This window comes from Equus quagga, chromosome 4, assembly GCF_021613505.1.
Source record: "Equus quagga isolate Etosha38 chromosome 4, UCLA_HA_Equagga_1.0, whole genome shotgun sequence".
Lineage (NCBI taxonomy): Eukaryota > Metazoa > Chordata > Mammalia > Perissodactyla > Equidae > Equus > Equus quagga.
Window position 1 is genome coordinate 125,611 of NC_060270.1, and position 27,286 is coordinate 152,896.

Consider the following 27,286-nt stretch of genomic DNA (forward strand, 5'->3'; position numbering starts at 1 on the left):
AGTGACATGTCTTGGGGGAAAAGTGGAAGATATATGGATGAGCAAGAATGGCACGATGTTGGTAATTTTTAAAGATAAGTGATAAAGTTCATTAGATTTATTATTCCATGTATTAAATAATATATATTTGCCTAAATGTCTATCAAAACCCTGACCAAGACAGTGTTTTATTAACTTTTGGACCCCTGCCATCTCATAGGCAAATAGTGGCATTTTGTGGTAATTCTTGCTTTTTTTTAGAACTTCTTTTGTGTTTCCTTTTGTTGTTCCCCAGTTTGTTCCTCGTTGAGTATAATGTTTTTATGCCCAGTGCTGTGCCAAGTAGGTTAGACAGAAGTGGCCCCAGGCTTCCAGAAGACTGTGCGTGTGTGGGGACAGTCCCGGCGCTGGATGCAGATGAGCTCACATGCCAAGAGCTAGAATGAAGGTTTGGGTGTTTAGAACATGATACTGTTTGTATTCCAAGAAGATAAGGATGTGAGATAAGGACATGTACGTCATAATGCGGTGTATTTTAAGAAGATAAGGACATAATTAATGTGAAAGTTGGAATTGATGGCTGGACACTGTGGAAATGAGTTCACTTCCTTTTCTACAACATAGCTTTTTTTTCCTGCAAATGTAGCTTTTTTTGGCTTATTGATCTATTGCTGTTTTCTTAACCTGATTTCCCTTTTACAGGACAGTTCTTACAAACTAATTTTAGCAGTAATAAAGGAAAGATGATGAAATAGGTACAATATTCTCTAAAATCAGTGTGTTCTGTAATCACAACTTTAAAATAAGGAGAGCATGGTCAAAATATTTTCGCGTGGCTGTCTGATTATATATTTACTATAAAACAACTTCATTTATGTCTCTAGGTTGGCAAATAAACAAGACAAGGAAGGGGCCTTAGGAGAAGCTGATGTGATTGAATGTCTGTCTCTGGAGCAGCTGGTCAATGAGCACAAGTGCCTGTGTCAGATTGTAAGTGTCGGGTTGTCGTCCTGTGAAACGTGTTCAGTATGAGTTAGTTTTTGTAAAGGCGACAGGCAGTTAGGTGGTAGGCAGCTAAGAAAATAATATATTAGTTTTAAAAGAGCTTTTATTTTTTTACCCAGGAAATCATGTTCTCACTGTTCTGTTGGTATTACCCAATACTGTAATAAGTGTTTTCTCCTTAGTTGTTAGTGATTTCCATCAGCTCTCTTTCATGATTTCAGACTTTAGAGTTTCCTTCTTGTTTAAGATATTGCTGACAGGACCTGTAAGCTGTACAACATGTCATGCTATAAATTTTGTGAAACAGTAAAGAAAAGTATAAATACAAAATTTAAACACGGTTTATAATGAATTTTGGAAAATCGTGTCAGGAGTGTTGTCATACAGTCTTAAGAAAGATGGACAGAGAATTTGATCATGTTTTCTGGTTTCAGAAGATGATCTTTAGGCTGTCAGTCTTAAAGATGTTTATTGTATAAATTCCCTGGTATGAGGAATTAAAAATTCCCCGTATTTTTAATAAGTAGGTGTATTTTGCTTCTGGCAGTTCAATTTTGTCTTCCATTCAGTTTGTTTAAACTTAAAACTGGCACTGTCAACTTCTTTTGTCATAATATCTCTCATAGCTTACAGATATCACCCATAAAATATTTTAACTCCTGTGTACTAGTGTTAGTGATCATTGCGGAGGTGTGTTTGTAAGTTAAATAAGCAGGTGCTTCATATCATTCATTTAATGGGTCAATTTTGATTTGCCAGTAATTAAACTTAATGGTTTATGAATAGATTTTTGTGGAGAACTTTTAGTTTTAATCTTTAAGTCAAATGCTGTTTTTCAGGAACCTTGTTCAGCAGTCTTGGGATATGGAAAGAAAATTGACAAGTCCATTAAAAAAGGCCTTTATTGGCTGCTCCATATCATTGCAAGAGACTTCGATGCCTTAAATGAGCGCATCCAAAAAGACACCATGGAGCAGCGTGCTCTTGAGGAACAAGAGAAGCAAGAAAGGGCTGAACGAGTGCGAAAACTGCGGGAAGAAAGGTACCACTGTGCATTCGAAAAGTCAAAAATACAACAATGTTATGAATAATTTTTGTCCATTCACTTTCCTCTTTCTGTGTGAAGGAAGACACTAGGTAAATTTTCTCTTTTTACAGGTCTGTCTCTCTACACAGTAATTTTGGGTGGTAGGGTTCTAATCTCCCTGGTGGTGTTACAGGAGTCAAATTTATTCCTTAGGCATTTATTATGTCCCAAGGTTTTAAGATATTTATCTCTTATTTCTCTTGGCTACTTTTAGTACCACGGTTCTCAGTCTGCAGGGAGATTTTGCTTCTCAGAGGACATCTGGCAATGTCTAGACATCTTTACTTGTCACAGCTGGGGGCAGGGGTGCTCCTGGAGGCCCCCAGAGGCCAAGGGCGCTGCTCAACACCCTACGCCGCACAGGACAGTCGCCACAACAAAGAATGACTGGGCCCGGGGGTCGATGGATCGGGAACCCTTCTCTAGTCTCAGCAGAGATTTTAGAAGTTAAGCTGTTAGTGGGTCAGTCAACCAAAGCAAAAATCTTATCTTCGACACTGGTTTTGTGAGAAAGTAGATGGAATTGCTATATTAGGTTTTTAAAATATGTTTGTAAAAAATTATTTTAAAAGTATGTTGCCTGAAAGGAAATTTTCAAACTAAACTGAACAGTGAGTTTTACAAAATGATTATATAAATTCCACCACAGAATCGTTCAGAATAATCTTAATGCTGCAAGAAAGTACTCAGATTTGATTAGAAGTTGAATTTAGTACTTAATCGAAGATATCTCTTTCTTTCTCCACTGGATTGTTGCAGGTAGCGGAGGGGAGAAATGAAAAGACTTTTCTGTGAGCTCCTGTAAGCTGCAGAGTTGTCTTCTTCCTTCCTAAGTGATCTAGCAGAGCTGTGACCGCAGAGCCAGAGCGCGAGCCCAACCCCGAGCCCGCCAGCCACCCTTGGGGATGCCCTGTGAGGGGCTCCCTTACGCGGCTACAGAAATCCTCGAATTACTGTAATCCTTCGCTTAACTCAGAAATAGGACTTTGGAAAGAAATCTTTGCAGAGATAACTCCCCATCCCCAAGTGCTCAATAATAGGAGCAGGGCATTCATCTCGGTCTCTCTTGATACCTCTGTGAGGTTCTAGTTCTTTTGAGCATCTTAGGTTTTCTATCCTGGTGTGTATTTTCATGATAGAAAGCTCAGTACAGCCCATCATTCGTGTAAGGATCTCTTTTATATATTTATGAAAGTAAAGTATATGGCTGTCCTTTCTAAAGACTCCTTTGCTTTTCCTCCACTAAGAAAACAAACAAAAAAATTGAGTTGGATAAAAGGAACCTAATGTTAGTCATTTTTTTTCAAGTTTTTACCTTTTCCATAAAGGTGTTCTGGATCACGCCATGCAAGCTATGCAAATCCCCATGCCCCTTTCCTCTGTTCTCCCAGCCATGCCACTTGTGTCCCGAGGCCTCTCCTGCTGAGTAGAGACTCCACAATTAGAAGTAAATTGGCATTTAGACAAGAATGATTTTAAAAGACCTTTTTACTTCATTAAATTAAATCTAATAGGTTCAGATATTTTTGAAAAACAGTAAAATATGCTATTGTTTGTATCTGAAAATAGTATATTGATACTAGATACCTGAAATTGCTTACTAATAAATGAATAACACTGGTAACAATTACTGTCTTATAAGTATGTTCATTTACAGAGTGCTTTCACATGTATTACTTTATCTAAAACAACCCTACGAAGTAGGTATTTTTATCCACATTTATGGGAAAGCTGAGGCTCAAAGATCCAGATACATGTCCAAGGCTGCAGGAGTAGAACTTTCAAATCTACATCTTGGCTTTCTAGGTTCAGAATGAAAGGATGCATCTTTCCATCACAGAACATGAGTAGATGTCGCGGTAACGAGCATTCACATTGCTATGCTCTGCTCAGTCTAGTTGCAGGTCTGCAGTACTCATTTTCTGTCTTCAGCTACTTGTTTTAGCAACTCACTACTCTTCGTGTTTAGGGCAACATTGACTGTAAATCATAGAGGTAGTAAACATTCCAGTAGTTACTAATATGGAAATATTTAATCTGAGTGATATAAGGCAACTTATTTTTATAGCCTCTTCTGCCATCATGCAAAGCAAGAGTTGTTATCTAGTTCATATATGATACACAACTGGACACAGCCCTTAAGAAGAGGGTTAACAGGAGGATTATTCATCTGTTGACATCGATGAAGAAGACAGCATTGGTTTGGGAGAGTAATTAATACATTGATAAATATAAACCCTGAGTTCATAGAAAAGTAGTTAATATGCACCATTGACATTAAGAAGTCAGTCATGGAAATGTCATTTTTGTTGGCATTTGCAAATGATGAATTTTTACATGGGGGTAGAGGCCTATTACCTTCAAAAGGATTTCTGAAAATCTCTCAGTAATTCAAAGTCATGTCCAGAGGTTTAAATTACTAAATTTAATAGTCTTAAACTTATTGCAAGTGTTCTTAAACATGGTTCAGCATTTTCTTAAAAGGAATTCCAAATTTTTTCCCTCAAACAATAGAGAACAAAGAGAGCGAGAAGAGGCTGAACTTGATGGAACCAGTGGTCTGGCTGACTTGGACCCAGAACCTGTTATTGTTAATCCTTTCCAGCCCATAGCGTCTGTAATCATTGAGGTACGGATGGTGGCAAATGTAATTTTTCTATCTTAAGTTGTAAAGTTGGAGGTTGAGAGCGGAGGTGGGGAGTTGGGAAAGGAGGAAGGGAGATAGAAGTGTTTCACCAGAGATTGATTATTTCCAAAAGAAGTGAAATGGGAGAGATGGGTTAAAAGTTTGCTTTTTTTTCTTCCTTCTCGAATTTACCCTTTGGTCTAGTAAAAAGAGGAAAGATGACTTCAGAATTAACTGAGAATGAAAATGAAGACTGAATGTAGCAGCTATCATAGTTACTGTCCTGATAAATCTTTTTTGTCTTCTATTTCACATGATAGTAATGTATTTACTTACACTGTTTTCATCTCTGTATTGCTGTTACTATCCCTTTACAGTAATATTTAGATGCTTATGATGCATTAGAGTATGTAAATGATTTTCTAATTGTTTTCCCATGATACTTAAGGATGTTTGAAACTATAATAGATTATCCTACATCTGAATATTGTTTAACAGTCAGAAGTTTTTACAGTTAATTTGTAGTCATAGTCACGAGGAAGTGAGGGTTGTGTGTGTGGGTCTGCTTTCCTTTGGAGTGATGTCAAGAGTTTGCACTGGCACTGCTGTAATTGCCCTCAGGGCGGCGGGCCTCCTCAGAAGCAGAGCTCCCTAAACCTCCTCCCATTGGCTCAGAGCTTAACTGGCAGCTGGCTTGCTGGTCCCTCCCTCTCTGCTGCCCCTGCCTCCTCTGCTGGGGGCTTGTCTGGAAAGGTGTGTGATTCCTTCTTTGGGGCTGCTGCAAGGAGGGAGGAGCTCCTCAGGTAAGAAGGTAGTTTGGTAGTTTTGGTATTTATTTTCCAAAATAATTGGTAATATGAGATATTTGGTCTTAGTTGCTTAGATACCAGAAGGTTAATTGTAGTTAATCTTTTTATTAAGCTCACTGCATTTACCTTAAGTGTATGCTTTTCTAAGTACAGTAAAGCCGTCTTAATAACTTGAGCTGTTGTTTTGTCTCCATCCTGTTAAATATTGTTTGTCAAGTTTTGTTTTATGTTTTTCTAAAAATATTGGTAGAGAAGAAGGAAATCAAGTTTGGCTTTTCACCTTGAAACATTAATTGACTCTATCTGTGTAATAAAGCTGACTTGTAATAGGACTGATGGTTTTATAGTGCCGGGCTGTGAACTACTTAGAAGGCTTCGCTGCTTCTGCCAACCTTGTGTTGTTCACCATGTGAAGATGTGCACAGTCCTGGTGTACAGTATGGTGTACCTTATATGGAAAGTCCCTGAATTAATTAGTGGCATGGGGAAAGTACAATTACTACGCTTTTAAGCTACTATAATTTTAACAAGATGGTCAGTAAAGAAGTGAAACAGGTTGCCTGTAGTCTTCTTTTTACCAAGCAGATTTTCCTTTTTCCACAAAATTTCTCCTTTGAAATGTTTGCCTTTTAGAGAAGCATCTTACATTTCTTTGATTTTACCACAGATAATAAAAATGGTGAGGTATTGGTTCCAGAATAGACAGATCCAGGAACAAATAGTAAAAACCTAACTTTGTATGAGATAAATTGACATTTCAAGTTTGGGAGAAAAGGATGTTGGAACAATGGAAGAAACATTTGTAAAAAAGTAAAATTATTGAGTGCTGTATACAAAATTAAATTCCAGAAGACTTAAATGTATAAGAAAAGAAGCTTTAAAAATATTAGCATGTAATATGGTTAAAATTTGTATATACTTGAAGGAGGAAAATGTTCCAAAGCAGGACAATCAAGCCACAAACCCTAAAGTGAAGAATAGAGAGATCTTTATTATATTCAGTTTTTAAAGAGCTGTTCAAAAGGTTAAAGGCTGGGGGCTGGCCCCCTGGCTGAGTGGTTAAGTTCACGCGCTCCGCTGCCGCAGCCCAGGGTTTCGCTGGTTCGGATCCTGGACTCGGACATGGCACCGCCCGTCAGGCCATGCTAAGGCAGTATCCCACATCCCACAGCTAGAAGGACCCACAACTAAAAATACACACCTATGTACTGGGGGGCTTTGGGGAGATAAAGAAGAAAAAACAAAAGGAGATTGGCAACAGTTGTTAGCTCAGGTGCCAATCTTTAAAAAAAAAAAAGTTAAAGGCAAAAAAAAATCAAACCCTAATGAAAAATATTTGAGACACATAGGACAAAAAAAGAACCCTTAAAAATTATGAAAATAATGAAAACTATGAAAATGTGAAACTATGGAATTTAAAACTATGAAAATAATGAGTATCTAATAGAAAAATGGGTATTAGGATACCATGGGTAGTTCCCTAAAGAGAAATAAAAATGGCAATATGAGTATTTAATAGTTCATCTTCCCTGGTCATAAAAAAATAACTTACCTCAGGGCCGGCCCCGTGGCCGAGTGGTTAAGTTCCCGTGCTCTGCTGCAGGCAGCCCAGTGTTTCATCGGTTTGAATCCTGGGCGCGGACATGGCACTGCTCATCAAACCACGCTGAGGCAGCGTCCCACATGCCACAACTAGAAGGACCCACAACTAAGAATATACAACTATGTACTGGGGGGCTTTGGGGAGAAAAAGGGAAAAAATAAAATCTTTAAAAAAAAATAATAACTTACCTCAGTGTTGGTTTAATTTGATTTAAAAGTATTTATTTGGCGGAGATATGAAAGATTGAAGGTGACATGGAGCGTTGAAAACAGCAGGGAAACGTCACTCCCCCAGCCCCTTGCTGGGGGTGTGAATTGACTCTAGTTCTTCTGAAGGGAAGTTTGCAGTATGTCACATTTTAAAATGTGCTTACCTGTTAATTCAACAGTTCCATTGGGAATTTATTTTATAGAACTTATTCAATAATTGTACTTCTGATAATAGTGAAAAATTGAAAATAGCTTCTTTATCCATTGATTGGGAATTGGTCCAATAAGCTATGGTGTAACAGTTCAAGATGATCATGTAACTGGTGACAGTAATCGTAGCTAATGCATATTGTGTCATAGACACCTGTGTAGCCGGCACTTTACTGTGTGTCACCCACTGTTCTGAGCACTTCATGTATTCATTGACAAGGAAAGAAATATACATTCTGAAAGAAAACCTTCAATTCTTTTCACTGAAAAAACAAATACAGAGGGCCAGCCCCGGTGGCCTAGTGGTTAAGTTTGGCACGCTCTGCCTCGGTGGCTGGGGTTCGGTTCCCAGGCACAGAACCATACCACTCTGTCAGCGGCCATGCTGTGCTGGCAGCCCACATACTAAAAATAGAGGAAGATGGGCACAGATGTGAGCTGGGGGTGAATCTTCCTCAGAAACAAAAAACAAAAAACCCCAAACCCCACAAGAACAAAAATATGTATATCGAGAGAGACAGTCACGTTTGTGTCCGTTTGTGGGTGGTGTCTGTTTGCATGGAGGGGGTACCTCTTAGAGGTTATACACCAAACAACACCCATCTCTAGACTGTGGAATTACTGAGAATGTTTGTTTTCTTTCTTTATATATCTATGTTTTCTGAATGTTTGGCAATTAACATGTTTTAATGATATATTCAACAAATTAATCTTTTAGTAGAAATATCACAGTGCCCTGAAATTACAGAATGTTCTTGGATTATTTGATTTCTCCCTTAAAACTATCTTAGATACCACCATTATATTAAAGACTATGTATTTCATTTTTGTTAGAATGAAAAAAAGCTTGAAAAAAAGAGGCAAAATATGGAGAAAGACAATGATGGCTGCTCCCTGAAACATAAAATGGATCATGAGCAAATAGAGACGCAGAGCCAGATCAGCAACAGCAGCCAAAGAAACAGTGAGTTTGGACTAGTAGAAAACTATCAGGAGGCACTAACCCAGCCGCTGGAGAATGAAGATGAGACAGACCAGCCGTCGTCAGAATCAGGTGATAAGTCTTGTCACTTGAATACGCATACATAGAGGTCACACGTAAAACTTAGCTACACTCCTTTCATGTGTCATGATTAGTTTCACAAAACATGTACTGTAATATTTTTTTGTCTCCAAATGCAGTATTTGTCATGGTTTATACTTACTCATTGGTCACTTTGCTAACTTATGTTTTTATTCTTGATGCCTTAAAAGAATTTCAGCAGAAAATTCCATTTTCAATTTCACTTTTATAAATTTGGAATATAGCATAGCGCCAGGACTCCCAGAATGTATTTGATACCTTTTAAGGCTTTTTGTTTTTGTTTTGTTTTTTGGTTTTCTTTAAGCTTCATAATGCTACAATCAGCATCATTTCCTTTATTGACTTGCTATTTCTGTAGGATGCAGACATAATCAGTTAAACATTTTTAATGCCTTATCAAGTAGACATTTTCCTCTTTAGTATCATGCAAAATTTTCAGTCCATTATTCTTTTCTGTTGCTAACTGATTATGTGATTCAACAGGAAGTTTGTGTCTTTTTGTGTCACAGAGAGACAGCCTGTGTTTGGAATCAGACAGCGTGGGGTAGAACCCTGATTTTCCTTTCTGCTGTGCGTTTGCTCAGTCTTAGTTCCTTGTCTCTGAAAGGGGGATTAGCATCATCTTTTTCATGGGGCTTTTAGGGTCATTTACAATAAAACCCATGTGGGAGATGCCCAGTGGTTCCTTGTGTATAAGGATTTCTGTACAGCATCAAAGAGTTTATGAAAATGAGCTGTCAATCCCTGAGGGGCAGACTAGCTAATGTGGATGTTTTACTGTAAAAAAATAGTTATATTTAGGGCTGGCCCCGTGGTGTAGTGGTTAAGTTCACGTGCTCTGCTTTGGTGGCCCAGGGTTTGTCGGTTCAGATCCCCGGTTTGGACCTACACACTGTTCATCGAGCCGTGCTGTGCTGGTGTCCCACATACAGAGTAGAGGAAGACTGGCACAGATGTGAGCTCAAGGACCGTCTTCCTCAAGCAAAAAGAGGAGGATTGGCAAAAGATGTCAGTTCAGGGCCAGTCTTTCTCAACAACAACAACAACAACAACAATAAAATAGTTAGATTTTGAAATTATCCTTTCTGTAAGTTGGGAAGTTAGGGCAGCCGTATCCATGTGCATACAACTCTGTCAACGGAGTTAGAAAGTAGACTCAAAGTTGCCTCTCAATATGTTGAAAGAGCTCATTCTCACACTGATACATACTTAGAGAGCAAAATGATTTGGCAAATGATTTAAAAGTTTAGCACAGGAAGATCTAAGATAGACAGTCATATAACTATAAAAATAATAATAATTGAGATCATATTGTACACTTTAGAAGGTGGTTTCAGGTGTAGTATGTCATTGCACATAGCAATCCTAGGGTCTGTTATGCCCACTACATAGAGGAGAAGACCGGGCACTCAGAGAGGTTGAGTTACTTAAGAGCATATGTCTCATCTGTGGCTGTGCTGAAACCCACTCCAGACCCTCTGCTCTGTCCTCTGCTCTTCCATGACCCTGAGCTCGCCTTTTGTAAAAGACCACATGGTTCTGGAGGCTCCTTCCTGTCTCCCAACCATAAAGCTGACAGCTTTAATTGTCAAAAGATGTCTTTGTTTCCCTCTGGGGTAAAATGTCTCAGATGATACTAATTTATTTAGAAAAATAACATTTCTAAATATGTTTCTATTTCTCATTGTTTTGTAGGTTTCCTAGATGTTGGCTATTTCTTATGTAACAGATAATTCCCATTTTAGAAAATGTATTACATATATATAAATTTAACAGTTTAGGATTGAACTATATCATGGGGCTGGCCCGGGGGTGTAGTGGTTTAAGTTCATGGACTCCCCTCTGTGGCCTGGGCTTCACAGGTTTGGATCCCCAGTTTGGACCTACACACTGCTCATCAAGCCATGCTATGGCAGCATCCCACATACAAAATAGAACAAGATTGGCACAGATGTTAGCTCAGGGGCAATCTTCCTCAAGCAAACAGAGAAAAACTGGCAACAGATGTTAGCTCAGGGTGAATCTTCCTCACCAAAAAAAAAAGAAAGAAAGAAAAGAAAAAAAAAATATCTCAGTAACTTTGATCTTTGGCTATTTAACTACTTGCTATCCTGGTTTACACTGTTAAAGTTTACATGTAACAACATAGATGTCCTTAAGATGTTTATATGTGCTTAAGTGAGAATCTGTAAATAGTTATTTTTAGAAGTAACACAAATTCAATTCTGCAAGGTCTAATGTGATTTTAGTTACATATGTTTATATTGAGCATACCTTGTTTGGGGGTTATTCTAATAGGTAATGTGTTTAGATTTGATTGGGGTCATTTTTCACATTTCAAAGGATTATTTTGGGACAGTTTATACCTAGAATCATTCTGTATGTCGTACTGAGACAAATCAACACCCCTTCTCTTTCTCCATGCTGAGCTGAGTTTCACGGAAATCTCTGCAATTACAGTTATACTTAATATGACATTTGGAAAAAATCTAAGTTACTTTTAGAACTATGCATTTTTTTTGTATTCTGAATAACCTTTCATTGAACTTAAAATATAGACTTTTTGCTGTTCATATCATATTCATTAATCATTCATTCAATAAGTAATCATTTAAAAAATTTACTCTTAGTAAAAGCAAGTTCACATTTTGTTATTGGTAACGATTTCCTAAGTTGAATTTAAGATATATTTCTGTGGTAATAATAGTATCAATATTCTAGTTCTGTTCTTTATTTTTTATTGTAGAAGTTTACTTTTTCCCAAAGGTGTAAAGTTCTGTGTTATATTCTTGTAGACAATGGTAAAAAGAAAACTAAGAAACTAAGAATAAAAAGGAGTCACCGTGTAGAACCTGTTAGTACTGATGAGTCTGCTCCTAAGAGTCCAACGCCACCCCCACCTCCTCCTCCTGGTGAGTAAACTGCTATTGGGACTGAACTAGAAATACTGCTTTAAACAGTGAAGAGAAAGAAAAAAGAAATCGTGTGGTTTTTATTAGATATATTCATTATCCTGTGAATTTGTAGAAAAGATAGAATTCTTTGCTCTGTCTGCTTCGTTCAAAATTTATTTACATAAGTATCCATTGCTTTTTTTAATCAGAAAAATTGCTTTATAAAATTTAGAAAATAAGGAAAAATTAATAAGAAAATCTTACCCAAGCACTTTCTAGAATGAATTCAGGTCCTATTTGAAATGTCGGTACCCAGATTGCTAAAAGGAATTTAAGTTTAATGAGTGGATAGCTAATATGAGCTTTTTTTTTTAAGATTCGAATTATTTTTTATTTCTCCTTCTCTCCAAAGCCCCCCAGTACATAGTTGTATATTCTAGTTGTATGTCCTTCTAGTTGTGGCCACCTCACGCCACCTCAGCATGGCCTGATGAGCATGCCACGTCCATGCCCAGGTTCCCAATCACTGAAACCCTGGGCTGTGGAAGCCGAGCACGCGAACTTAACCACTTGGCCACAGGGCCAGCCCCTAATATGAGCTTTTAAAATGTTGGATCTTTCATCCTGAAAGTTAACATTTGAAACCAAGATGTGTGAATTTTCCCATTATATTTCCAACATGTGTACCGACCCGTTAGGTTCTTGTGAGGACTAGTGGAGTGTTGCATGTACAGCACTGGGACGGGCACACCGCGTAGTGGCTGTGAGTGATCTTCAGCACTAGGCACAGCCCTGCATGTGCTGCAGGTGCTCAGTGAGCACCTAAATGCTCGTGTTTGTAGTGCCCTTCAGCCCTGCCAGAAGGCTTTAGACAGTAACGTTTTCCTTTGCGAATTATTGAAGATTCAGTTCTAGTATTCCATTTAATAAGGGAGCGTTTCTTTTAGCTTCTGCTGGGGGTTAGTAGCCCAAGGTTATTTATGATGGTGAAGATGCTTATATTTTTAACTTAAGGTAAATCAAAACTTAAAGCAGATGTTACCAGCCTGTAGTTGCATTTTTAAACAGAAGTCATTTATGATGGGTTTATAGCTATTCAGTCCTGTGTCGTTCAGTAGAGCATATGAATTGACATCAAATGTTACGTACACTTGCTGGGGAGGAATCCTCTCAACAGACCCAAAGAGACATTTTTTAAAGTGTTTTAAAATGTTTTTCTTTTTCTTTAGTTGGCTGGGGAACCCCCAAAGTCACTAGACTTCCAAAACTCCAGCTTCTTGGTGAAACACGTCATAACGGTAACGCAAAAGGATCAGTGTTCAGATACCTATGCACGTTGCATCCACTTTTATTTACCTCATTACTTCAACAAACTTTTATTTTTGGAGGCCTTTCAAATCCACAGCCATCCCTTTCATTATACACAAATTTTTCCATTTTATTTAATTTTTTATTCTTAAATGCCCTTTGCCTCTATATAATTTGGTATAATTATATATACCTTAGAATATATATAAAGGTATAATTCTATATACCTTAGAATACAGGGGTGAAAATAATCATAGCTTGTGTTTATCTATTATATATTTATGTAAATGGTTATGAAAAGGGAAAGGTTTTAAAGCAATTTAAATTAAATATGAGACAGTGCAGTTATAATTATTGTTAGAAACTGCATTGTCATATATATGCTCAATATTCTCAATGATAATACCACATACTGTTCTTTCTCCTCTTCTGATAAGATGCCCAGCTGCTGAATATTAAAACGAAGTCAAGATCAACACAATTTGTAGAATCAGAGACCAAATCAATAAACCAAAAAGTTCAGCCAAGTAGAAAGAAAGTTACTAAAGGCTTTATTGACTCAAGAAAACAGTTTTCTTTGGACGAAGTTAACTTAAGGTCTAGTCCCGCCAGTATATAGCAGTGGAAGCCCACAGCTGGGAACCAGAGAAAGGACGATGGGGAGAGAGCTCCCTCATCCGGGAGGCAGAGGGCTGACTTCGGACCATCAGCCCAATTCTCTCAGTAAAGTATTTCTAGAATGCAGAAGGATGATTGTGTATATATTGTAGCTCAATAAACTTCTCCATCAAGAACATCTGGTTCCATTTTTGATGGCTCTGTTTACATAATCTAGAACTTAGTTTCCTAAGGAGACTCATTTACTAGAAAAAAAAACAAGTTTAATCTTTGGAAAAGCCTTCCTATATAATTTGAAATTATATCAAACTGTATAAAATATTTTTATTCAAAAAGTATGTAAGTATAAGTGTGCTATTTTCTTTTTTAGAATACTGTAAGTCAGTCATGAAATATTTCTTCATAATCATTAATGAAAATTAAAGTTTTTTTTTCAGTTCTAAAGACAGAAAAATCTGTCCTTAGACTATATCAGAATTAGAATGAAATCACATCTTTGCAGGACTTCATGACGTTTTATTGACTATAATCGGTTAGTTCCTGTTTTATTATTTTCTGATATTATGTATGTTGGAAAATATTATCAGTTTAAATAGTCACTGTGTTGTTAGAAAAAATCAGATAATGTCACTAGATGTGTGTATTTATTTTTGTGTATACATACACGTATATATACAAAAATGCTCATTTCTCATTTGACAGGTATTTTTTCTCTAAGTTAGGCATCCAACAAGCAGCTATTGTGTATTTGACAGCACGGTGACGCGAAGATAAGCGAGACATGAATTCTGCCTTCTGGGGATTCTAGTCTCACAGGGCAGACAGTGCTTCCGCGTGTGGGGCGCGGTGGTCGGCGGGGTGGTGCGGGCCTGGGGCGTGGAGCACACACTGGGGCGCGGCCTGCCGAAGCGTCGGTGCGGCTCTGAGGGCTGAGGGGGTCGCTGCGCACAGGAGACAGACTCTTCGCAGGTGGGGAGGTGGGAAGGGACATTGGTGTTCGGAAAACGGAGCTTCGGGCCACGTGCGTAGGGTGGGTGAGGAGGTGGGGGTTCGAGAGGGGGCTGGAGCTGCACCTGCGCCCAGGGCCGCGTGCATCAGGATGACTGCATCTGCCCTGAGCTTCCCGCTGTCAGCCGGGGACGTGCCACTGATGTGCTGTCTAGGAATGCAAGGTGCAGACTTGACGGTGCCACGCCTGAGGCGAGGACCCCGCTTAGGGGCTGTGGCAGTGGTCAGAGTGAGAACGGAGGCATGGAAGCTGGAACGGAGGGTGCGAAATGGATGCCAGCAGGGTGTAGCCATTGCAGTCAGTGCTGTTGAGGAGTGGGCATGTGGGCTGAGGGGAGGAGTAGAGGGTCTTGGGCTCGGGGCTGGAAGGTTGGTGCTGTCTCTAAGACTGCGAGCACAGGAGGGAAAGGGGACCTGCTGGGAGGCGTCTGTGCCTTGTCTGTGTGGAAACGACTGTCTGCCAGTCCAGGGAAGGCCTGGAGCTCGGGAGAAGAGGGCGGCGGGAGCTGTGGAGGGGGCTTTTTCCAGCAGCTGTCGGCGCGCGTGGGGGTGCTCAGCCGCGGTGGAAGCTCCGTGATTGTTTGCTGAAGGAATGCAGCTGAGGGAGTCCGAGGGACCGTGTGTAGAGTGAGGAGAGAGTTGATGGCAGCGTCCCGGGGACGTTACAGTCCAGGGCACGTGGGAAAAGAAGTTGGAAATGGACTGAGAAGAAGGTGTTTTGTTTTCTTTTTCCTTACTTTCCTGTGTTTTTTTAATTAGAACTCCTAGGAAAGAATTGTAATAAATTAGTTAAGTTTAAGACCACCATATTCCAATACTTAAGTTAATTTTCAGTATGTATCAATAAATTTAGCTTCCCAGAGCAAAAAAGAAAACACTAACTTCACAAGTTTTAAAATATCTTTATTCCTTTTTCCCATAAATTTCAAGTCAAAATATATCTAACCTGGGTTAAAAAAAAAAGTACGATCAACTCTGCTTTCATTAATGGGGAAGAAAGTACGTATAATAAATTAAAAATTTTAGTAAAAAAGCTGACATTAGTTTTTAGGGTTTATTGTGAGATCTTCATCTGAGATGCTGGGAGATGCCAATTTTATAGCTGCATTCTCTTCCTTCCCGTGACTTTGTGCATGCTTCGTTGCATTTGGTTGATGGTAAGTAAACAGATACATGATGGACTAGAGAAGGGAGTTAAAGGCTAACTGCAATTGGTTTGGCACTGAAAGTTCTGTGAGATGAAAACAATTTGTTCTGGTCAGATTGGGATTTTTAAGGCAGATTCTTACTGGGTCTTTGATTATGGACATTTACTTGACAGGAATTTGAGTCAACTTTTCTAATTGCATTTATTGTCTGTACAGCTTTCTTAGTCTAACAGGTGAGACAGCTGCCTTCAGAAAACACTCCCAGTCGTACTTCATCAGCATGCCATGTACCATGCATTATGAGGGATAAATCAAAGATTCTGTTAGACAAAAATACCATGTGCACAAACTAAAGAATACATATTATTATTATTTTTGCTGAGGAAGATCGGCTCTGAGCTAATACCTGTTGCCAATCTTCCTCTGTTTTGTGTGTGGGACGCCACCACAGCGTGGCTTGATGTGCGGTGTGTAGGTCCACACCTGGGATCCAAACCCTCGAACCCTAGGCTGCTGAAGCGAGCATGCAAACTTAACCACTATGCCACCGGGCCAGCCCCCTAAAGAATATTTTTAAATCTTAAAATAGGAGTGAAGATAAAATTTTGTAAATAGTTTTACTACTCTTCAATTTTTCATGTTAAAAAGTTTGAAGCACTTTATAAAAATGTGTGTTACCAATTATGTTGGTCATATCAGTTGGGCACTAAGATCGACTTATATTTCCTACAGTTAAGGCAATAAGAAACCTAATTTGTATAGAATTATTTCATTTTCTGGCAAAGAAATAATACAAAATCAACTGCAGAAATAAGATAATTTCTTGGGAGGGAAAAGGATGTTTCCTGCCGTGTGTATTTGGTTTATCTTTTTAGGAGGGTGCTTTCAAATTCCAGAAGTAAAACATATTAGAAACTATATTCACTTCGGTTTGTGAGTTCTGTTGTGTGTTGAAAATTCTCATTAATTTTGAAATCAAGAAATTAGAGGGCCAGCCTGGTGGCACAGTGGTTAAGTTCACACGTTCCACTTCTCGGTGGCCCGCGGGGTTCGCCAGTTCGGATCCCAGGTGCGGACATGGCACCGCTTGGCAAGCCATGCTGTGGTAGGTGTCCCACATATAAAGCAGAGGAAGATGGGCATGGATGTTAGCTGAGGGCCAGTCTTCCTCAGCAAAGAGAGGAGGATTGGCAGTAGTTAACTCAGGGCTAATCTTCCTCAAAAAAAAAAGAAATTAGAAAAGGCATACTTTAAATTTATCAAAATAATTGTCTCTGTTACAATTTTAATTATAGCAATGGTAATAACGGTATGTACCATGTGCCTGGCATATTGCTAAGCACTTTAGCTATATTATTTCATTTTAATTCTCCCCACAGCCTTATAAGATAGGCAGTGATATCCCATTTTGTACATGAGGAGCCTGCACCCCAGGGTCACACAGCTAGTAAGTGGCAGAATCAGGATTTGAACTTAGGTCTGTCCAGCTTTGAAACCCATGGCTTTAATTCATGATGTTACACCATTACATTTAGATTTATTAAGCATCATTGCAGCTTAGTAGTTGCTTTGAATATAGCTGCTTGAAAATCATTTTCTCCTAATACCTTTTATACTTAAAGTGATTTTCCTGTAGACAGCATCCAGCTGGGTCATGCTTTTTGATCCAGTCTGACAGTGCTAATTGCTGCGTTTGGACCATGGGTGTTCAGAGCGATTGTTGGTGTGGCTGGATTCATATCTACTTTATCCAATGCTGTCTTCTCTTTGTTGCCCTTGTTCTTTGTTCCTATTTTTGTCTTCCCCTCTTTTTCTGCCTTTTGTGGGTTTTTTTCTTTTTTTAGATTGACACCTGAGCTAACAACTGTTGCCAATCTTCTTCTTTTTTTCCCCTTCTTCTCCCCAAAGCCCCCCAGTACATATCTGTCTATTCTAGTTGTAGGTCCTTCTGGCTCTGCTATGTGGGACGCCACCTCAGCATGGCCTGATGAGCGGTGCTGGGTCCACGCCCGGGATCCGAACTGGCAAAACCCTGGGCCACTAAAGCAGAGTGCGAACTTAACCACTAGGCCATAGGACCGGCCCCACCTTTTGTGGTTTTAATTGAGCATTTTATATGATTCCATTTTTCTCTCCTTTATTAGCTTATCACTTATACTAATATTTTTCTTTTTACTTTTTTTAGTGGCTGCCCTAGAGTTTGCAAAACACATTTATAACTAATCCACGTCCACTTTCAAATAACACTGTACAACTTAACGGGTAGAGCAAGTGCCTATAATAACCAAATTATCCTAACTAATTCCTTCCTCTTGCCCCTTCCTTGTTGTCATTCATTTCATGTAGGCACATATATGTATATATTCATGCATACATAAGATATATACATAAGCATACATAATCTAATACATTATTGCTATTAGTATTTTGAATAATTATCTGTTAATTAAGAATAAGAAAAATAAATTTTCATTTACTTATTTCTTCTTCCATGTTTTTTCTTTCTTTATGTAGATCAGAGTTTCTGACCTATATCATTTTCTTTCTCTCTAAAGAGCTCCTTTTATCTTATTTTGTATGGCGGGTCTACTGGCAACAAATTCCCTTAGTTTTTTCTTTCTTTAGCCTTTAGTTTTGAAGGACAACTTTGCATGGTACAGAATTCTCGGTGCATGGGGTTTTTCTCTCAACACTGTAACTATTTGACTCCACTCTCTTCTTGCCTGCGTGTTTTCTCAGGAGGAGTGGTGTGTAATTCTCATCTTTGTTTCTCAATTGGGAAGGTGTTTTTGCCTCTGGTTTCTTTCAAGATTTTTTCTTTTCTTTGATTTTCTGTAATTCAAAAATGATATGGCTAGATGTGGGTTTTTGGGCATTTATCCTGCTCACTGTTCTTCGAGTTTCCCAGATCTATGGTCTGGTGTCTGACATTAATTTGGGGAAATTCTCAGTCGTCTTGGCTTCAAATACTGCCCCTGTCCTTTCTCTCTGCTTCTGCTGTTCCCATTATGCATACATCACACCTTCTGTAGTTGTCGCGCAGTCTTTGATGTTCTGTTCTGTTTTCTTCAGTCTTTGTTCTCTTTGCTTTTCAGTTTTGGAGGTTTCTGTTGATGTGCCCTCCAGCTCAGAGGTTCTTTCCTCAGCTGTGTCCAGTCAAAGGCACTCTTCGTTTCTGTTACCATGTGTTTCACCTCTGGCGTTTCTTTTTGGTTCTCTTTTAGGATTTCCATCTCTCTGCCTACACTGCATGCTGTCTACTCTATCTGTTAAAGCCCTTAGCATAGTAATCAGAGTTGTCTTAAATTCCCAGTCTGATCATTCCAACACCCCTGCCGTGTCTGGTTCTGATGCTTGCTCTCTCTCTCTTCCTGTTGTGTTTTTTGCCTTTTGGTGTGCCTTATAGTTTTTTCTTGATGGCCTGACGTGATGTCCCAGTAAAAGGACCTGCTATACATAGGCCCTCAGTGCCGGGAGCCTTCTGTAATCCTGTGGTCGGGCCCAGTCTCATGAGCCTGTGCCTCTGGGCCGTGAACTTCACAAGAGTTTCTCAGTTTCCTTCTCCCTGTTGGGTGGGACAGGATGGCCAGAGCTGGCTGGAGTTGGTGTTCTCCTTCCCCGGGTCACTGAGGCTCCAATGTCCCCAGCAGGTGAGGTCCCAGCTAATCAATGTCCCCTGAGGGCAGGCCTTGTGCAGGAGAAGAGCTGCTGTGGCATTTCCGAATGTCCCCTTACCCTCCCCTGCTGGAGCTGGAGGAACCTGCTCGAGCTCCTGGAGACCAAGCTGACAATATTGTGGGCGTCCTCCAATGACATAGTCCACCTGGCGTTCTGACTCTCAGGCTTGTGCACACGGAGCCCCCAGCAGTTGTCAGCCATAGTCCAGGTTCCTCCGCAGCCCTGGTCCCTGGCAGTCCCATCCACAAACACCTGTTCGGGTAAACTGAGGCGCCATGCGTCTGCCTGCCTCTCCATTCTTCAGGGCAGCAGTCTGCCCTGTGTCCTCTCCTCATAGGGTCCCAGAGAAGTTGTTGATTTTTCAGTCTGCTCAGCTTTTTACTTCTTGTCAGGATGGAGTGGGGACTCCAAGCTCCTTGCATGCTGCTGTGACTTTGTTCAATTAACATTTGCTGATAGAGCTCCTGGGGGCTGGACAGGAAGACTCGGTTCAAAAAGACCACAACAGAGATTGAAATGGAGACGTTTACTACTCACAGGTCCTGGAGAAAGTGCGTGGCAGCCTCGAGCTCTGCGGGGCTGGTCAAGATCGAGTGCAGGCAGAGTTTCAAGACGGCTTTATTAGGTCTGTGGGTCGAGTGCTTTGGGGTTCCCAGGCTAAGCCCAGATTGGTTCATTCAAACCCAAAAGAGTGGAGTTTTGGTAAGCCCCACAGGGCTCATCTAGGGGAAGGCCCTGGAAGGCAAGGGGGACTGTTGGTCACCAGGGCCCCTGGGGAAGTCGTGTCAGCAACTTACACGTCCTGTGACTCTGCAGGCTGCCCTCCAGGGCCGTGCCTGCATGACGGGCTGCATCTGCTCCAGGCGCTCACAGGCCACTCACTGGACGAACGACCCTGAGGCAGCAGCACCACGGAGCGCTCGGCTACGCTCCATACCTGCAGGACCGGACACAGGCCCCTAATGCGTTCTCAGTATTTACTTCAAGTGAGCCTGCATACCTGTGCTTCTAGAATAATTTTAAGTTATCAGGCCAGAAAATAATTACTTATTGAAGGTCCATGTGTGCTGTTAAATTTATATGCCAATTTATGATAATTAAGGAATAGGAACTTATTATGAAGTACAAAATAGACTTTTTTGTATCAAATATACCCCAAATCACTGAAGTATATTGAAGCATCATTGTAAGAGATTCCTACTTACCAGAACACTAAGATAATTAGTTACCCCAAATACCTACAAGTGACAGCCGTTGGGGAGGAATGCGGATTGTCAGGCTCGTCAGAGCTTTGGCAACAGGCTTCCTAGATTTTGAATATTTGTTATTTGTCCTGTTCTAATGTGAACATGTAATTGGAATAAAAAGTACTAACATATACATTAGGTGCAGCTTTTTATTACATCAAGTAGAGATTAATTGATAATCTAGAGTAGGAGTTTACTGTAGTTGTTGTGTTCTGAATTTATTCAAGTTTTATTAGATTCTGATTGTTTTTCTATTTTCCCCGCCCATTGCTTCACATGTCAAGTCAGTGTCTTACTCTTTTGAGGGTGTTGGTTGGAAAATAATGAATTTTATCAAAAATCTTGATTTACCATAACTGTTTTGTATTTTTGGTATCCATTCTTTATGTAGACTTCTACGGGAAGCCGCTGCCTCCCCTGGCCGTGCGACAGAGACCCAACAGTGATGCTCACGACGTGATCTCATAACCAGGTCGCGTGGCTGAGCTCTCCCACTGTCCTAAAGAGCTGGAGGACCTTCCCCCTCAGGGAAGAAAACCCTGAAGGCTGACGCCCGGGCAAGACGACCACAGCGGCTCCAAGGAGGCGACCAGCCTGATGGTGACTTGTCCGTGTTCTTCATGGTTAAAAAAGGAAGCGAGATGACCAGCAGACGGGATGAGAATTGGCCAGCAAGAGTTGCGTTGACTCTGGTTCTGCATCCTCCTCGGGCACTGTCCTGAGGGAAACCTCTTCAGAAGAGCCAGTGGCCCTGCACACTCTCCTACTGTCTAACAGCCTCTATTTCTGTATCTGAAATGTTTTTTGTGAGATACATGTGCATGGAAGGGGGACTCCTGGGAATTTATAACCTAAATTTTTAACTTTTTATATTTTTCTAAAACCTTTGTTTAAGAATTTTAATTACTATGATATTGACTGCGCACTTTTCTATAGATGCTTTGTTTAAATTGTGTCTGGAAAATGGGGTTGATTTACTTGACAAACATGAACTATACAAACAATATATTTGTATGGTTTGAGGTATGTTTTATAATAGTATTCTTCATGAAGTCTACATCCTAATTTGACTTAATTTTAAAATAATACCTTTTTAAAATAGATTCTCAGGTCTTTATTCTACCAAATTATGGTATTTGAAAGCACTACCCAAGGAAAGAGTTCAGTTTTTCTCTTCTTGTTTGTTTTCTTTGGTGATGATCCCAAAAATGAAAGAGACTTGAAATACCTTTTGACCTAAATACTCTCTAAATTAATAAAAATATTATGTGAGAATTTATTAAAAGTCCCAATAAACGCTTCTTTTAAAGTTGGGCCTTTTAGATCCAGGTGCTCCTGTCACCCCTTGTTCTCTCAGAAGCTGCAGTGACTTTAGGTTTTTCTGACTCTTTTGTGCCTTGAAATTAAAGGCAAAAAGACTGAAAAGCTTCTGTAGGTCCAGAGACTTGTGTTTTATAACTGGGAAATGCTTGGTTACTACAGTAAGAATAAAACTGTCTGTTTAAAATTACGTTTATAAAGAAATAATTCCAAAATAAAGTATTACTTCTCTTGCACTGACGAATGGCATCTACAGGATGCTGTACTCGTCTGGCATTTAGACAAACTTTTAGACATATATTTTGAGTAATAGATTCATGTTCATTTATATGAAAGCATACATTTATATCAAGGAGAAAATATCATAAACAGTATGGTTTCCATCACCGTGTTAAAATTGGTCGTTTGGTAACTTGTACTGACCACAGACTCACACAGGTGTCTGACAGAAACATGATAGGTATGTCCAAGGCAGTTTAATGTGATCGTTTACTTTTAGAATTTTACTTCAGAGCATCACATCTTATTCACATTTTTTAACTCGTTGAACTTTAATTAATCAGGTCACTTACTACTGATTAAACTCCAGGTTTTTGGGGTTTTGTACATGTACCTACCTAGCACACTGAGTAACAGCACCGTCCTTCAGATCAAGTTTGATAGCTGGCTGAAATGTAAGGAAAACAATACAAGGAGACAGAGTATAAACTTTGAATTAGATTTTAGAGAATAAACTTGTTTGCACATCTTGTTGGTTCCTTTTGTAACATTTACATTTATTCATGTTTTTAAAAACTAAACATACTTTGCCATCTTTTTAATATTCATCTAGTTTGAGAATAAATATGTTTTTAAAATTTATTTTCCTACCAGTGATTACTGCAGTGTACAATAATTACTGAGTCCATTTAATAAAAATGATTTTGAAATTAAATATATGATAAAGTAAAATGTTTTATATCACTCTCAAAAAATTAATTTGTATTCTTAAAGCATTCTAAAAATATTCTAAAAGAAATTTTGTAAATTCAGGTGGCTTTTAACAAGTAAATGCCTATTTTGTTATATGCTGCATTTTTATTAATCTTCATGAATTATGACATTTTTCACACAATAAAAATAATTTATATCAGTACGCTCTTTCGCTTTTCATTTGATAAGCTTAAATGGTTTCTTTTGGGTAATAAAATAGGAAAAGATTTTTTAAATATGATTATTGAAAGACTAGGTCAATAGAATAAAATAATGAATTTTTTGTTACTTTACATGAAAAACTTCTTTCTCGGCACAAGTTTTTATGTATGTGGGAAAGAATGTTGTCATTTTAGTGGCAGTTAAAAATAACATCATATCACCTTAAGATTCTAGATGATTCAATGTTTGTCTTTTGTTAAATTACAGCTACTGACCCAAAGACATATTTTTACTTATTTAAAAGATAATTCTATATGCCTTTCTGCATAAAAGCATATATAACATATACACAATATTGTATGTAATTGACTTCAACTATAAAACTATGAATGGAAGCAACACTAGAAAGAAATGTTGCAAAATGCTAATAGTGAATTTTTGAGTTATTGGTTGTGTGTTTTCCACAATTCTTCAAACCAGCTTTTTGTAATTTGGCTTACTTTTATAATGGGGGAAGCAAATTAATAATTTTGTAAAAATTAAGCACCATGTTTTCTGTGAGTTTAAAATTAAATGCTCTTATAAATGCCAAATGAAGGACGAGAATTCACTTAATATGTCAAACTTCCCTTGAACAGCCCACAGACATTCAATGGTAGAACATGCGATCATATTTGCAGCTGCTTAAAAAGTGCTCTCTCACTATGATGGTGTTTTACTCGATATTCAGTTCTCTGTGCTATGCTACCCATGTTACTCAGTTTCTCCCATTCCACACTAACGAAAGCCAGTGCTTCCAGGTGGCAAGAGCTTATCAAAAGTGAAACTGCTAGGGCTGGCCCAGTGGTGCAGTGGTTAAGTTTGCAGGCCCTGCTTCAGCGGCCCTGGGTTTGCAGGTTTGGATCCTGAGTATGGACCTACACACCACTCATTAAGCCATGCTGTAGTGGCACCTCATATACAAAACAGAGGAAGACCGGCAACGGATGGTAGCTCAGGGCCAGTCTCTCACCAAAAAAAAAGTGAAACTGCTTAAGCAAATAGAGCTGTGGCTTAGAACTCTTATAATCCTTGGCTTTAAAACCAAAGTTTTTCTCCAAGTGCAGTACGCTTTGCAACTGAGCTTCTGCTAGCATTGACTAATTTTTCAAGATATATATTCCAGCTGATTCGAAGAACAAATGCAGATATTTCAAAACTTAAAGTATGGTATAAATTAGCAAAATCCACTAGTTTTGTGGAAACGATAATAGAAGCCTGTTTTTTGAGAAAAATGAAATCAGAAATGAATTTCTTTTAATGAAGGGCATCAGCTTATAATTAAAGGGAAAGTAGGAAGAAAATCATTTGCTCTCTAGAGCCTGAGCTGTCAGGTCCTTCTATATGCTGACGAGGAAGCAGAATTACCACCAAGGTAGATGCATTACTGGTCTCCAAATTTTGTAATAGAACATGTTCGTCAGTGAAAATGTTTGGTATGCATTTATACTTGTTACCATATCAGTTCACTCGGCTGCCATAACAGGGTGCCACAGTTGGGTGGCTTAAACAACAGAGACTGACCTCCTCATGGGTATGAAGCCTGCAAGTCTGAGAGGAAGGTGTTGGCAGGGTGCTGTCTCCCGAGATCTTTCTCCTCTGCTCACAGATGGCCTCCATCTCCCTGGGTCTCACGAGGTCTTTCCTGTGCTCGCACTCACCCCTAGTGTCTCAGTGTGTCCACTTTCCCTCTTTTCATAAGGACACCAGTCGGATTGCATTAGGACCCACCCTAAAGGCCTCCTTTTAACTTAATCACCTCTAGAAAGGCCCTTTTCCCAAATACAGTCACGTTCTGAGGTACTGGGGGTTAGGGCTTCAAGACACAAGTTTTGAGGGGGACAAGTTTCAGCCCATGATAATTACATGCATGTTCAGATACTCCCCTAAAAAAATGTTTTAGGCCACCAGAGTGTGTATGCAACCTCCAGCAGACACCGGGACTGGGAAGTAAATATAGTAACTTGTATTTTTATTTAATTTAATCTTTAAAACAACACACTGAGCCTTGGCTAGCCAGCTTCTCACTCACGTGAGAGCCCAGGACTGCCTGGAACCGTGCGTCCTTCCCAGCTGTGAAGGCAGGTTCCTCTGTTGCACTCTTGTGCTAACATTCTCTTGATGTCAATGTGATATCAACCCTGATATCAGTTTCCCCACATTAAACTCAGCATATATGGGGTGAAAACCAAAACACTCATTCCCTGCTGACTCCCTGGTTTCCTGGCTCCAGAATCCACTATCCTCCATGGAGACAAACATCGTCAAGGACAAGCACCTGGACTATCTCCTCCCGCAAAGAGATACGGGCTGGTGGGAAAGCTGCTGACCAGCAAGGTCACAAGCTCCCTCCTCTCTGTAAGTGTCTTAAGGCCAAAGACAGGCTGGTGGGAAAGCTCCAACCAGCAAGGCCATATGCTCCCCCTCCCCTCCCTAAAACCCCAAATAAAAACCCTTCCTTTTAGCTTTTCGGGGAGTTTGGGATTTCAGCGTTAGCTACCCTCTCTCCTTGCTCAGCGCTGTGCAAAAATAAAATTCCTACTTTCTTCCACCACCCCTGGTGTCAGAAATTGGCTTGCTGCGCAACAGGTGAGCGAACTCACTTCAGGTTCGGTAACAGATGGTTTAACTATAAAGCCTTCCTTTACCTTTTTGACACATAAAACTCTATGTGAACAGGAAGGTTTTGAGAGATGTTTTATCTAAGTATGAAAATTCATAAACATAGTATTGGAGATAGTCTATAAAGTGTACTTATTCTGAAACACTTGTTAGATCAAATGACTTCACAATAAAATTGTTATGTATTTAAAAATCCTTTCCCTGCTCCTTATTAAGCTGCTTCATTCTTTAACACCATAATAATAAAAAACTAATACAACTTCTGGCATTTGTGTCAGCTCAATTTCTCATGTCTGCAGTGGTTTAAAACAACTGTGCTGCTAACAGCTCCTCTTCTCAGAACTCAGTGTGCAGCTTTGTTTATTCTTCAGCAGCTATTTGGTGTGGGGTAGGCAAATCCATGAACTACCTCATGATACACTAACACTTATTCTAGAGAGATTAATGGGTTAAATAGTAAAGGTTAAACAAAAAAAAAAGAGGGGGCGAGAAAGAAGCCGAAGTAGATCTCTTCTATGGAAAGAAATTTCCAAGCCTGAAAGCAATGGAATCGATTACAAACTTGACTGCATAAAAATATAAAGTATTTTCACACTTAAAGTCAAATGGTTGTAAGAAAAACTGGGAAAGTATTTGAAAATGTGCTATGGTTAACATTTCTAATATAAATATGAATAAAAATAGCACCAAGACATCTATAGATAAGCGGACATGAGCAGGCAATTTACAAAAGGACTATAATAACTAAGAAGATTTTAAAACTTACCCAAACTAAGGATGTAATAAAAAATTGTAAGATTAACAGACATGGAAAGATTCATGAGCAAAAATGTTTATCAAGAATAAGGAGATAGCTAGTAAGTATGATAACCTCCACACCTTCGAACACTGTGTAACTTCCAGGAGTGATGTATATGAACTTTTAATATAAGAAAATGCTTATGAAAACTTTTGATCAACCTTTATATGTATATAAATGCTTTCGATCAACCCTGAAAATGTATAAAATTAGAGAAAGACACCAAAATGTTAATAGTGATTATCTTTAGTGGCATTACGCTTCACTTTCATTCTCATAGCCTTTTTTTTTCTAAGATTGGCACCTGAGCTAACAACTGTTGCCAATCTTTTGGTTTTTTTCTGCTTTTTCTCCCCAAATCCCCCCAGTATATAGTTGTATATTTCAGTTGTGGTCTTTCTAGTTGTGGCACATGGGACACCACCTCAACACGGCCTGATGAGCTGTGCCATGTCCACACCCAGGATCCAAACTCTGGGCCGGCAAAATGGAGCACACGAACTCAACCACTTGGCCACGGGGCTGGCCCCCTCATAGGCTTTTTAAAATAATTTTCTTCAATAAGCATCAGTTTATTTAAAATGAAAGAACAGAAATACACTGAGTCACAAAACAATACAATAGAACTACCACAACCTCTTTCCAAGCATACGTCCACTTTCTTTAAAAGAAATAAAGTATACACGATTTCTACTACCTGCTTAAAAATCTTTTATATGTCTACATTGCAAATATACTGCCACATTAATTCATTAAATGCAACATTCTATAATAAGCACAGAAAAAATAAATTATATAAAATCTCTAAGTAGAGACTGAAAGGTAGACTAATGACTTTTTCCTACACATCCAACAAACC

The 27,286-nt window shown here is 39.2% G+C and overlaps 1 protein-coding gene across 2 annotated transcripts in view; it reads left to right on the top strand.

Annotated features, from left to right (window-relative positions):
* Positions 1-22,771, top strand: part of ARL13B (ADP ribosylation factor like GTPase 13B) — a 67,958-nt gene extending 45,187 nt beyond the window's left edge. For both annotated transcript variants that reach the window (XM_046658406.1, XM_046658407.1), the window contains 7 exons: positions 864-969; positions 1,824-2,026; positions 4,586-4,700; positions 8,363-8,582; positions 11,408-11,524; positions 12,736-12,804; positions 20,905-22,771. In XM_046658406.1, coding sequence (XP_046514362.1) covers positions 864-969; positions 1,824-2,026; positions 4,586-4,700; positions 8,363-8,582; positions 11,408-11,524; positions 12,736-12,804; positions 20,905-20,981 — 907 coding nt within the window. In that variant the 3' untranslated portion in view covers positions 20,982-22,771. The remainder of the gene's footprint in view (positions 1-863; positions 970-1,823; positions 2,027-4,585; positions 4,701-8,362; positions 8,583-11,407; positions 11,525-12,735; positions 12,805-20,904) is intronic.
* The last annotated feature ends 4,515 nt before the right edge of the window (positions 22,772-27,286 follow it).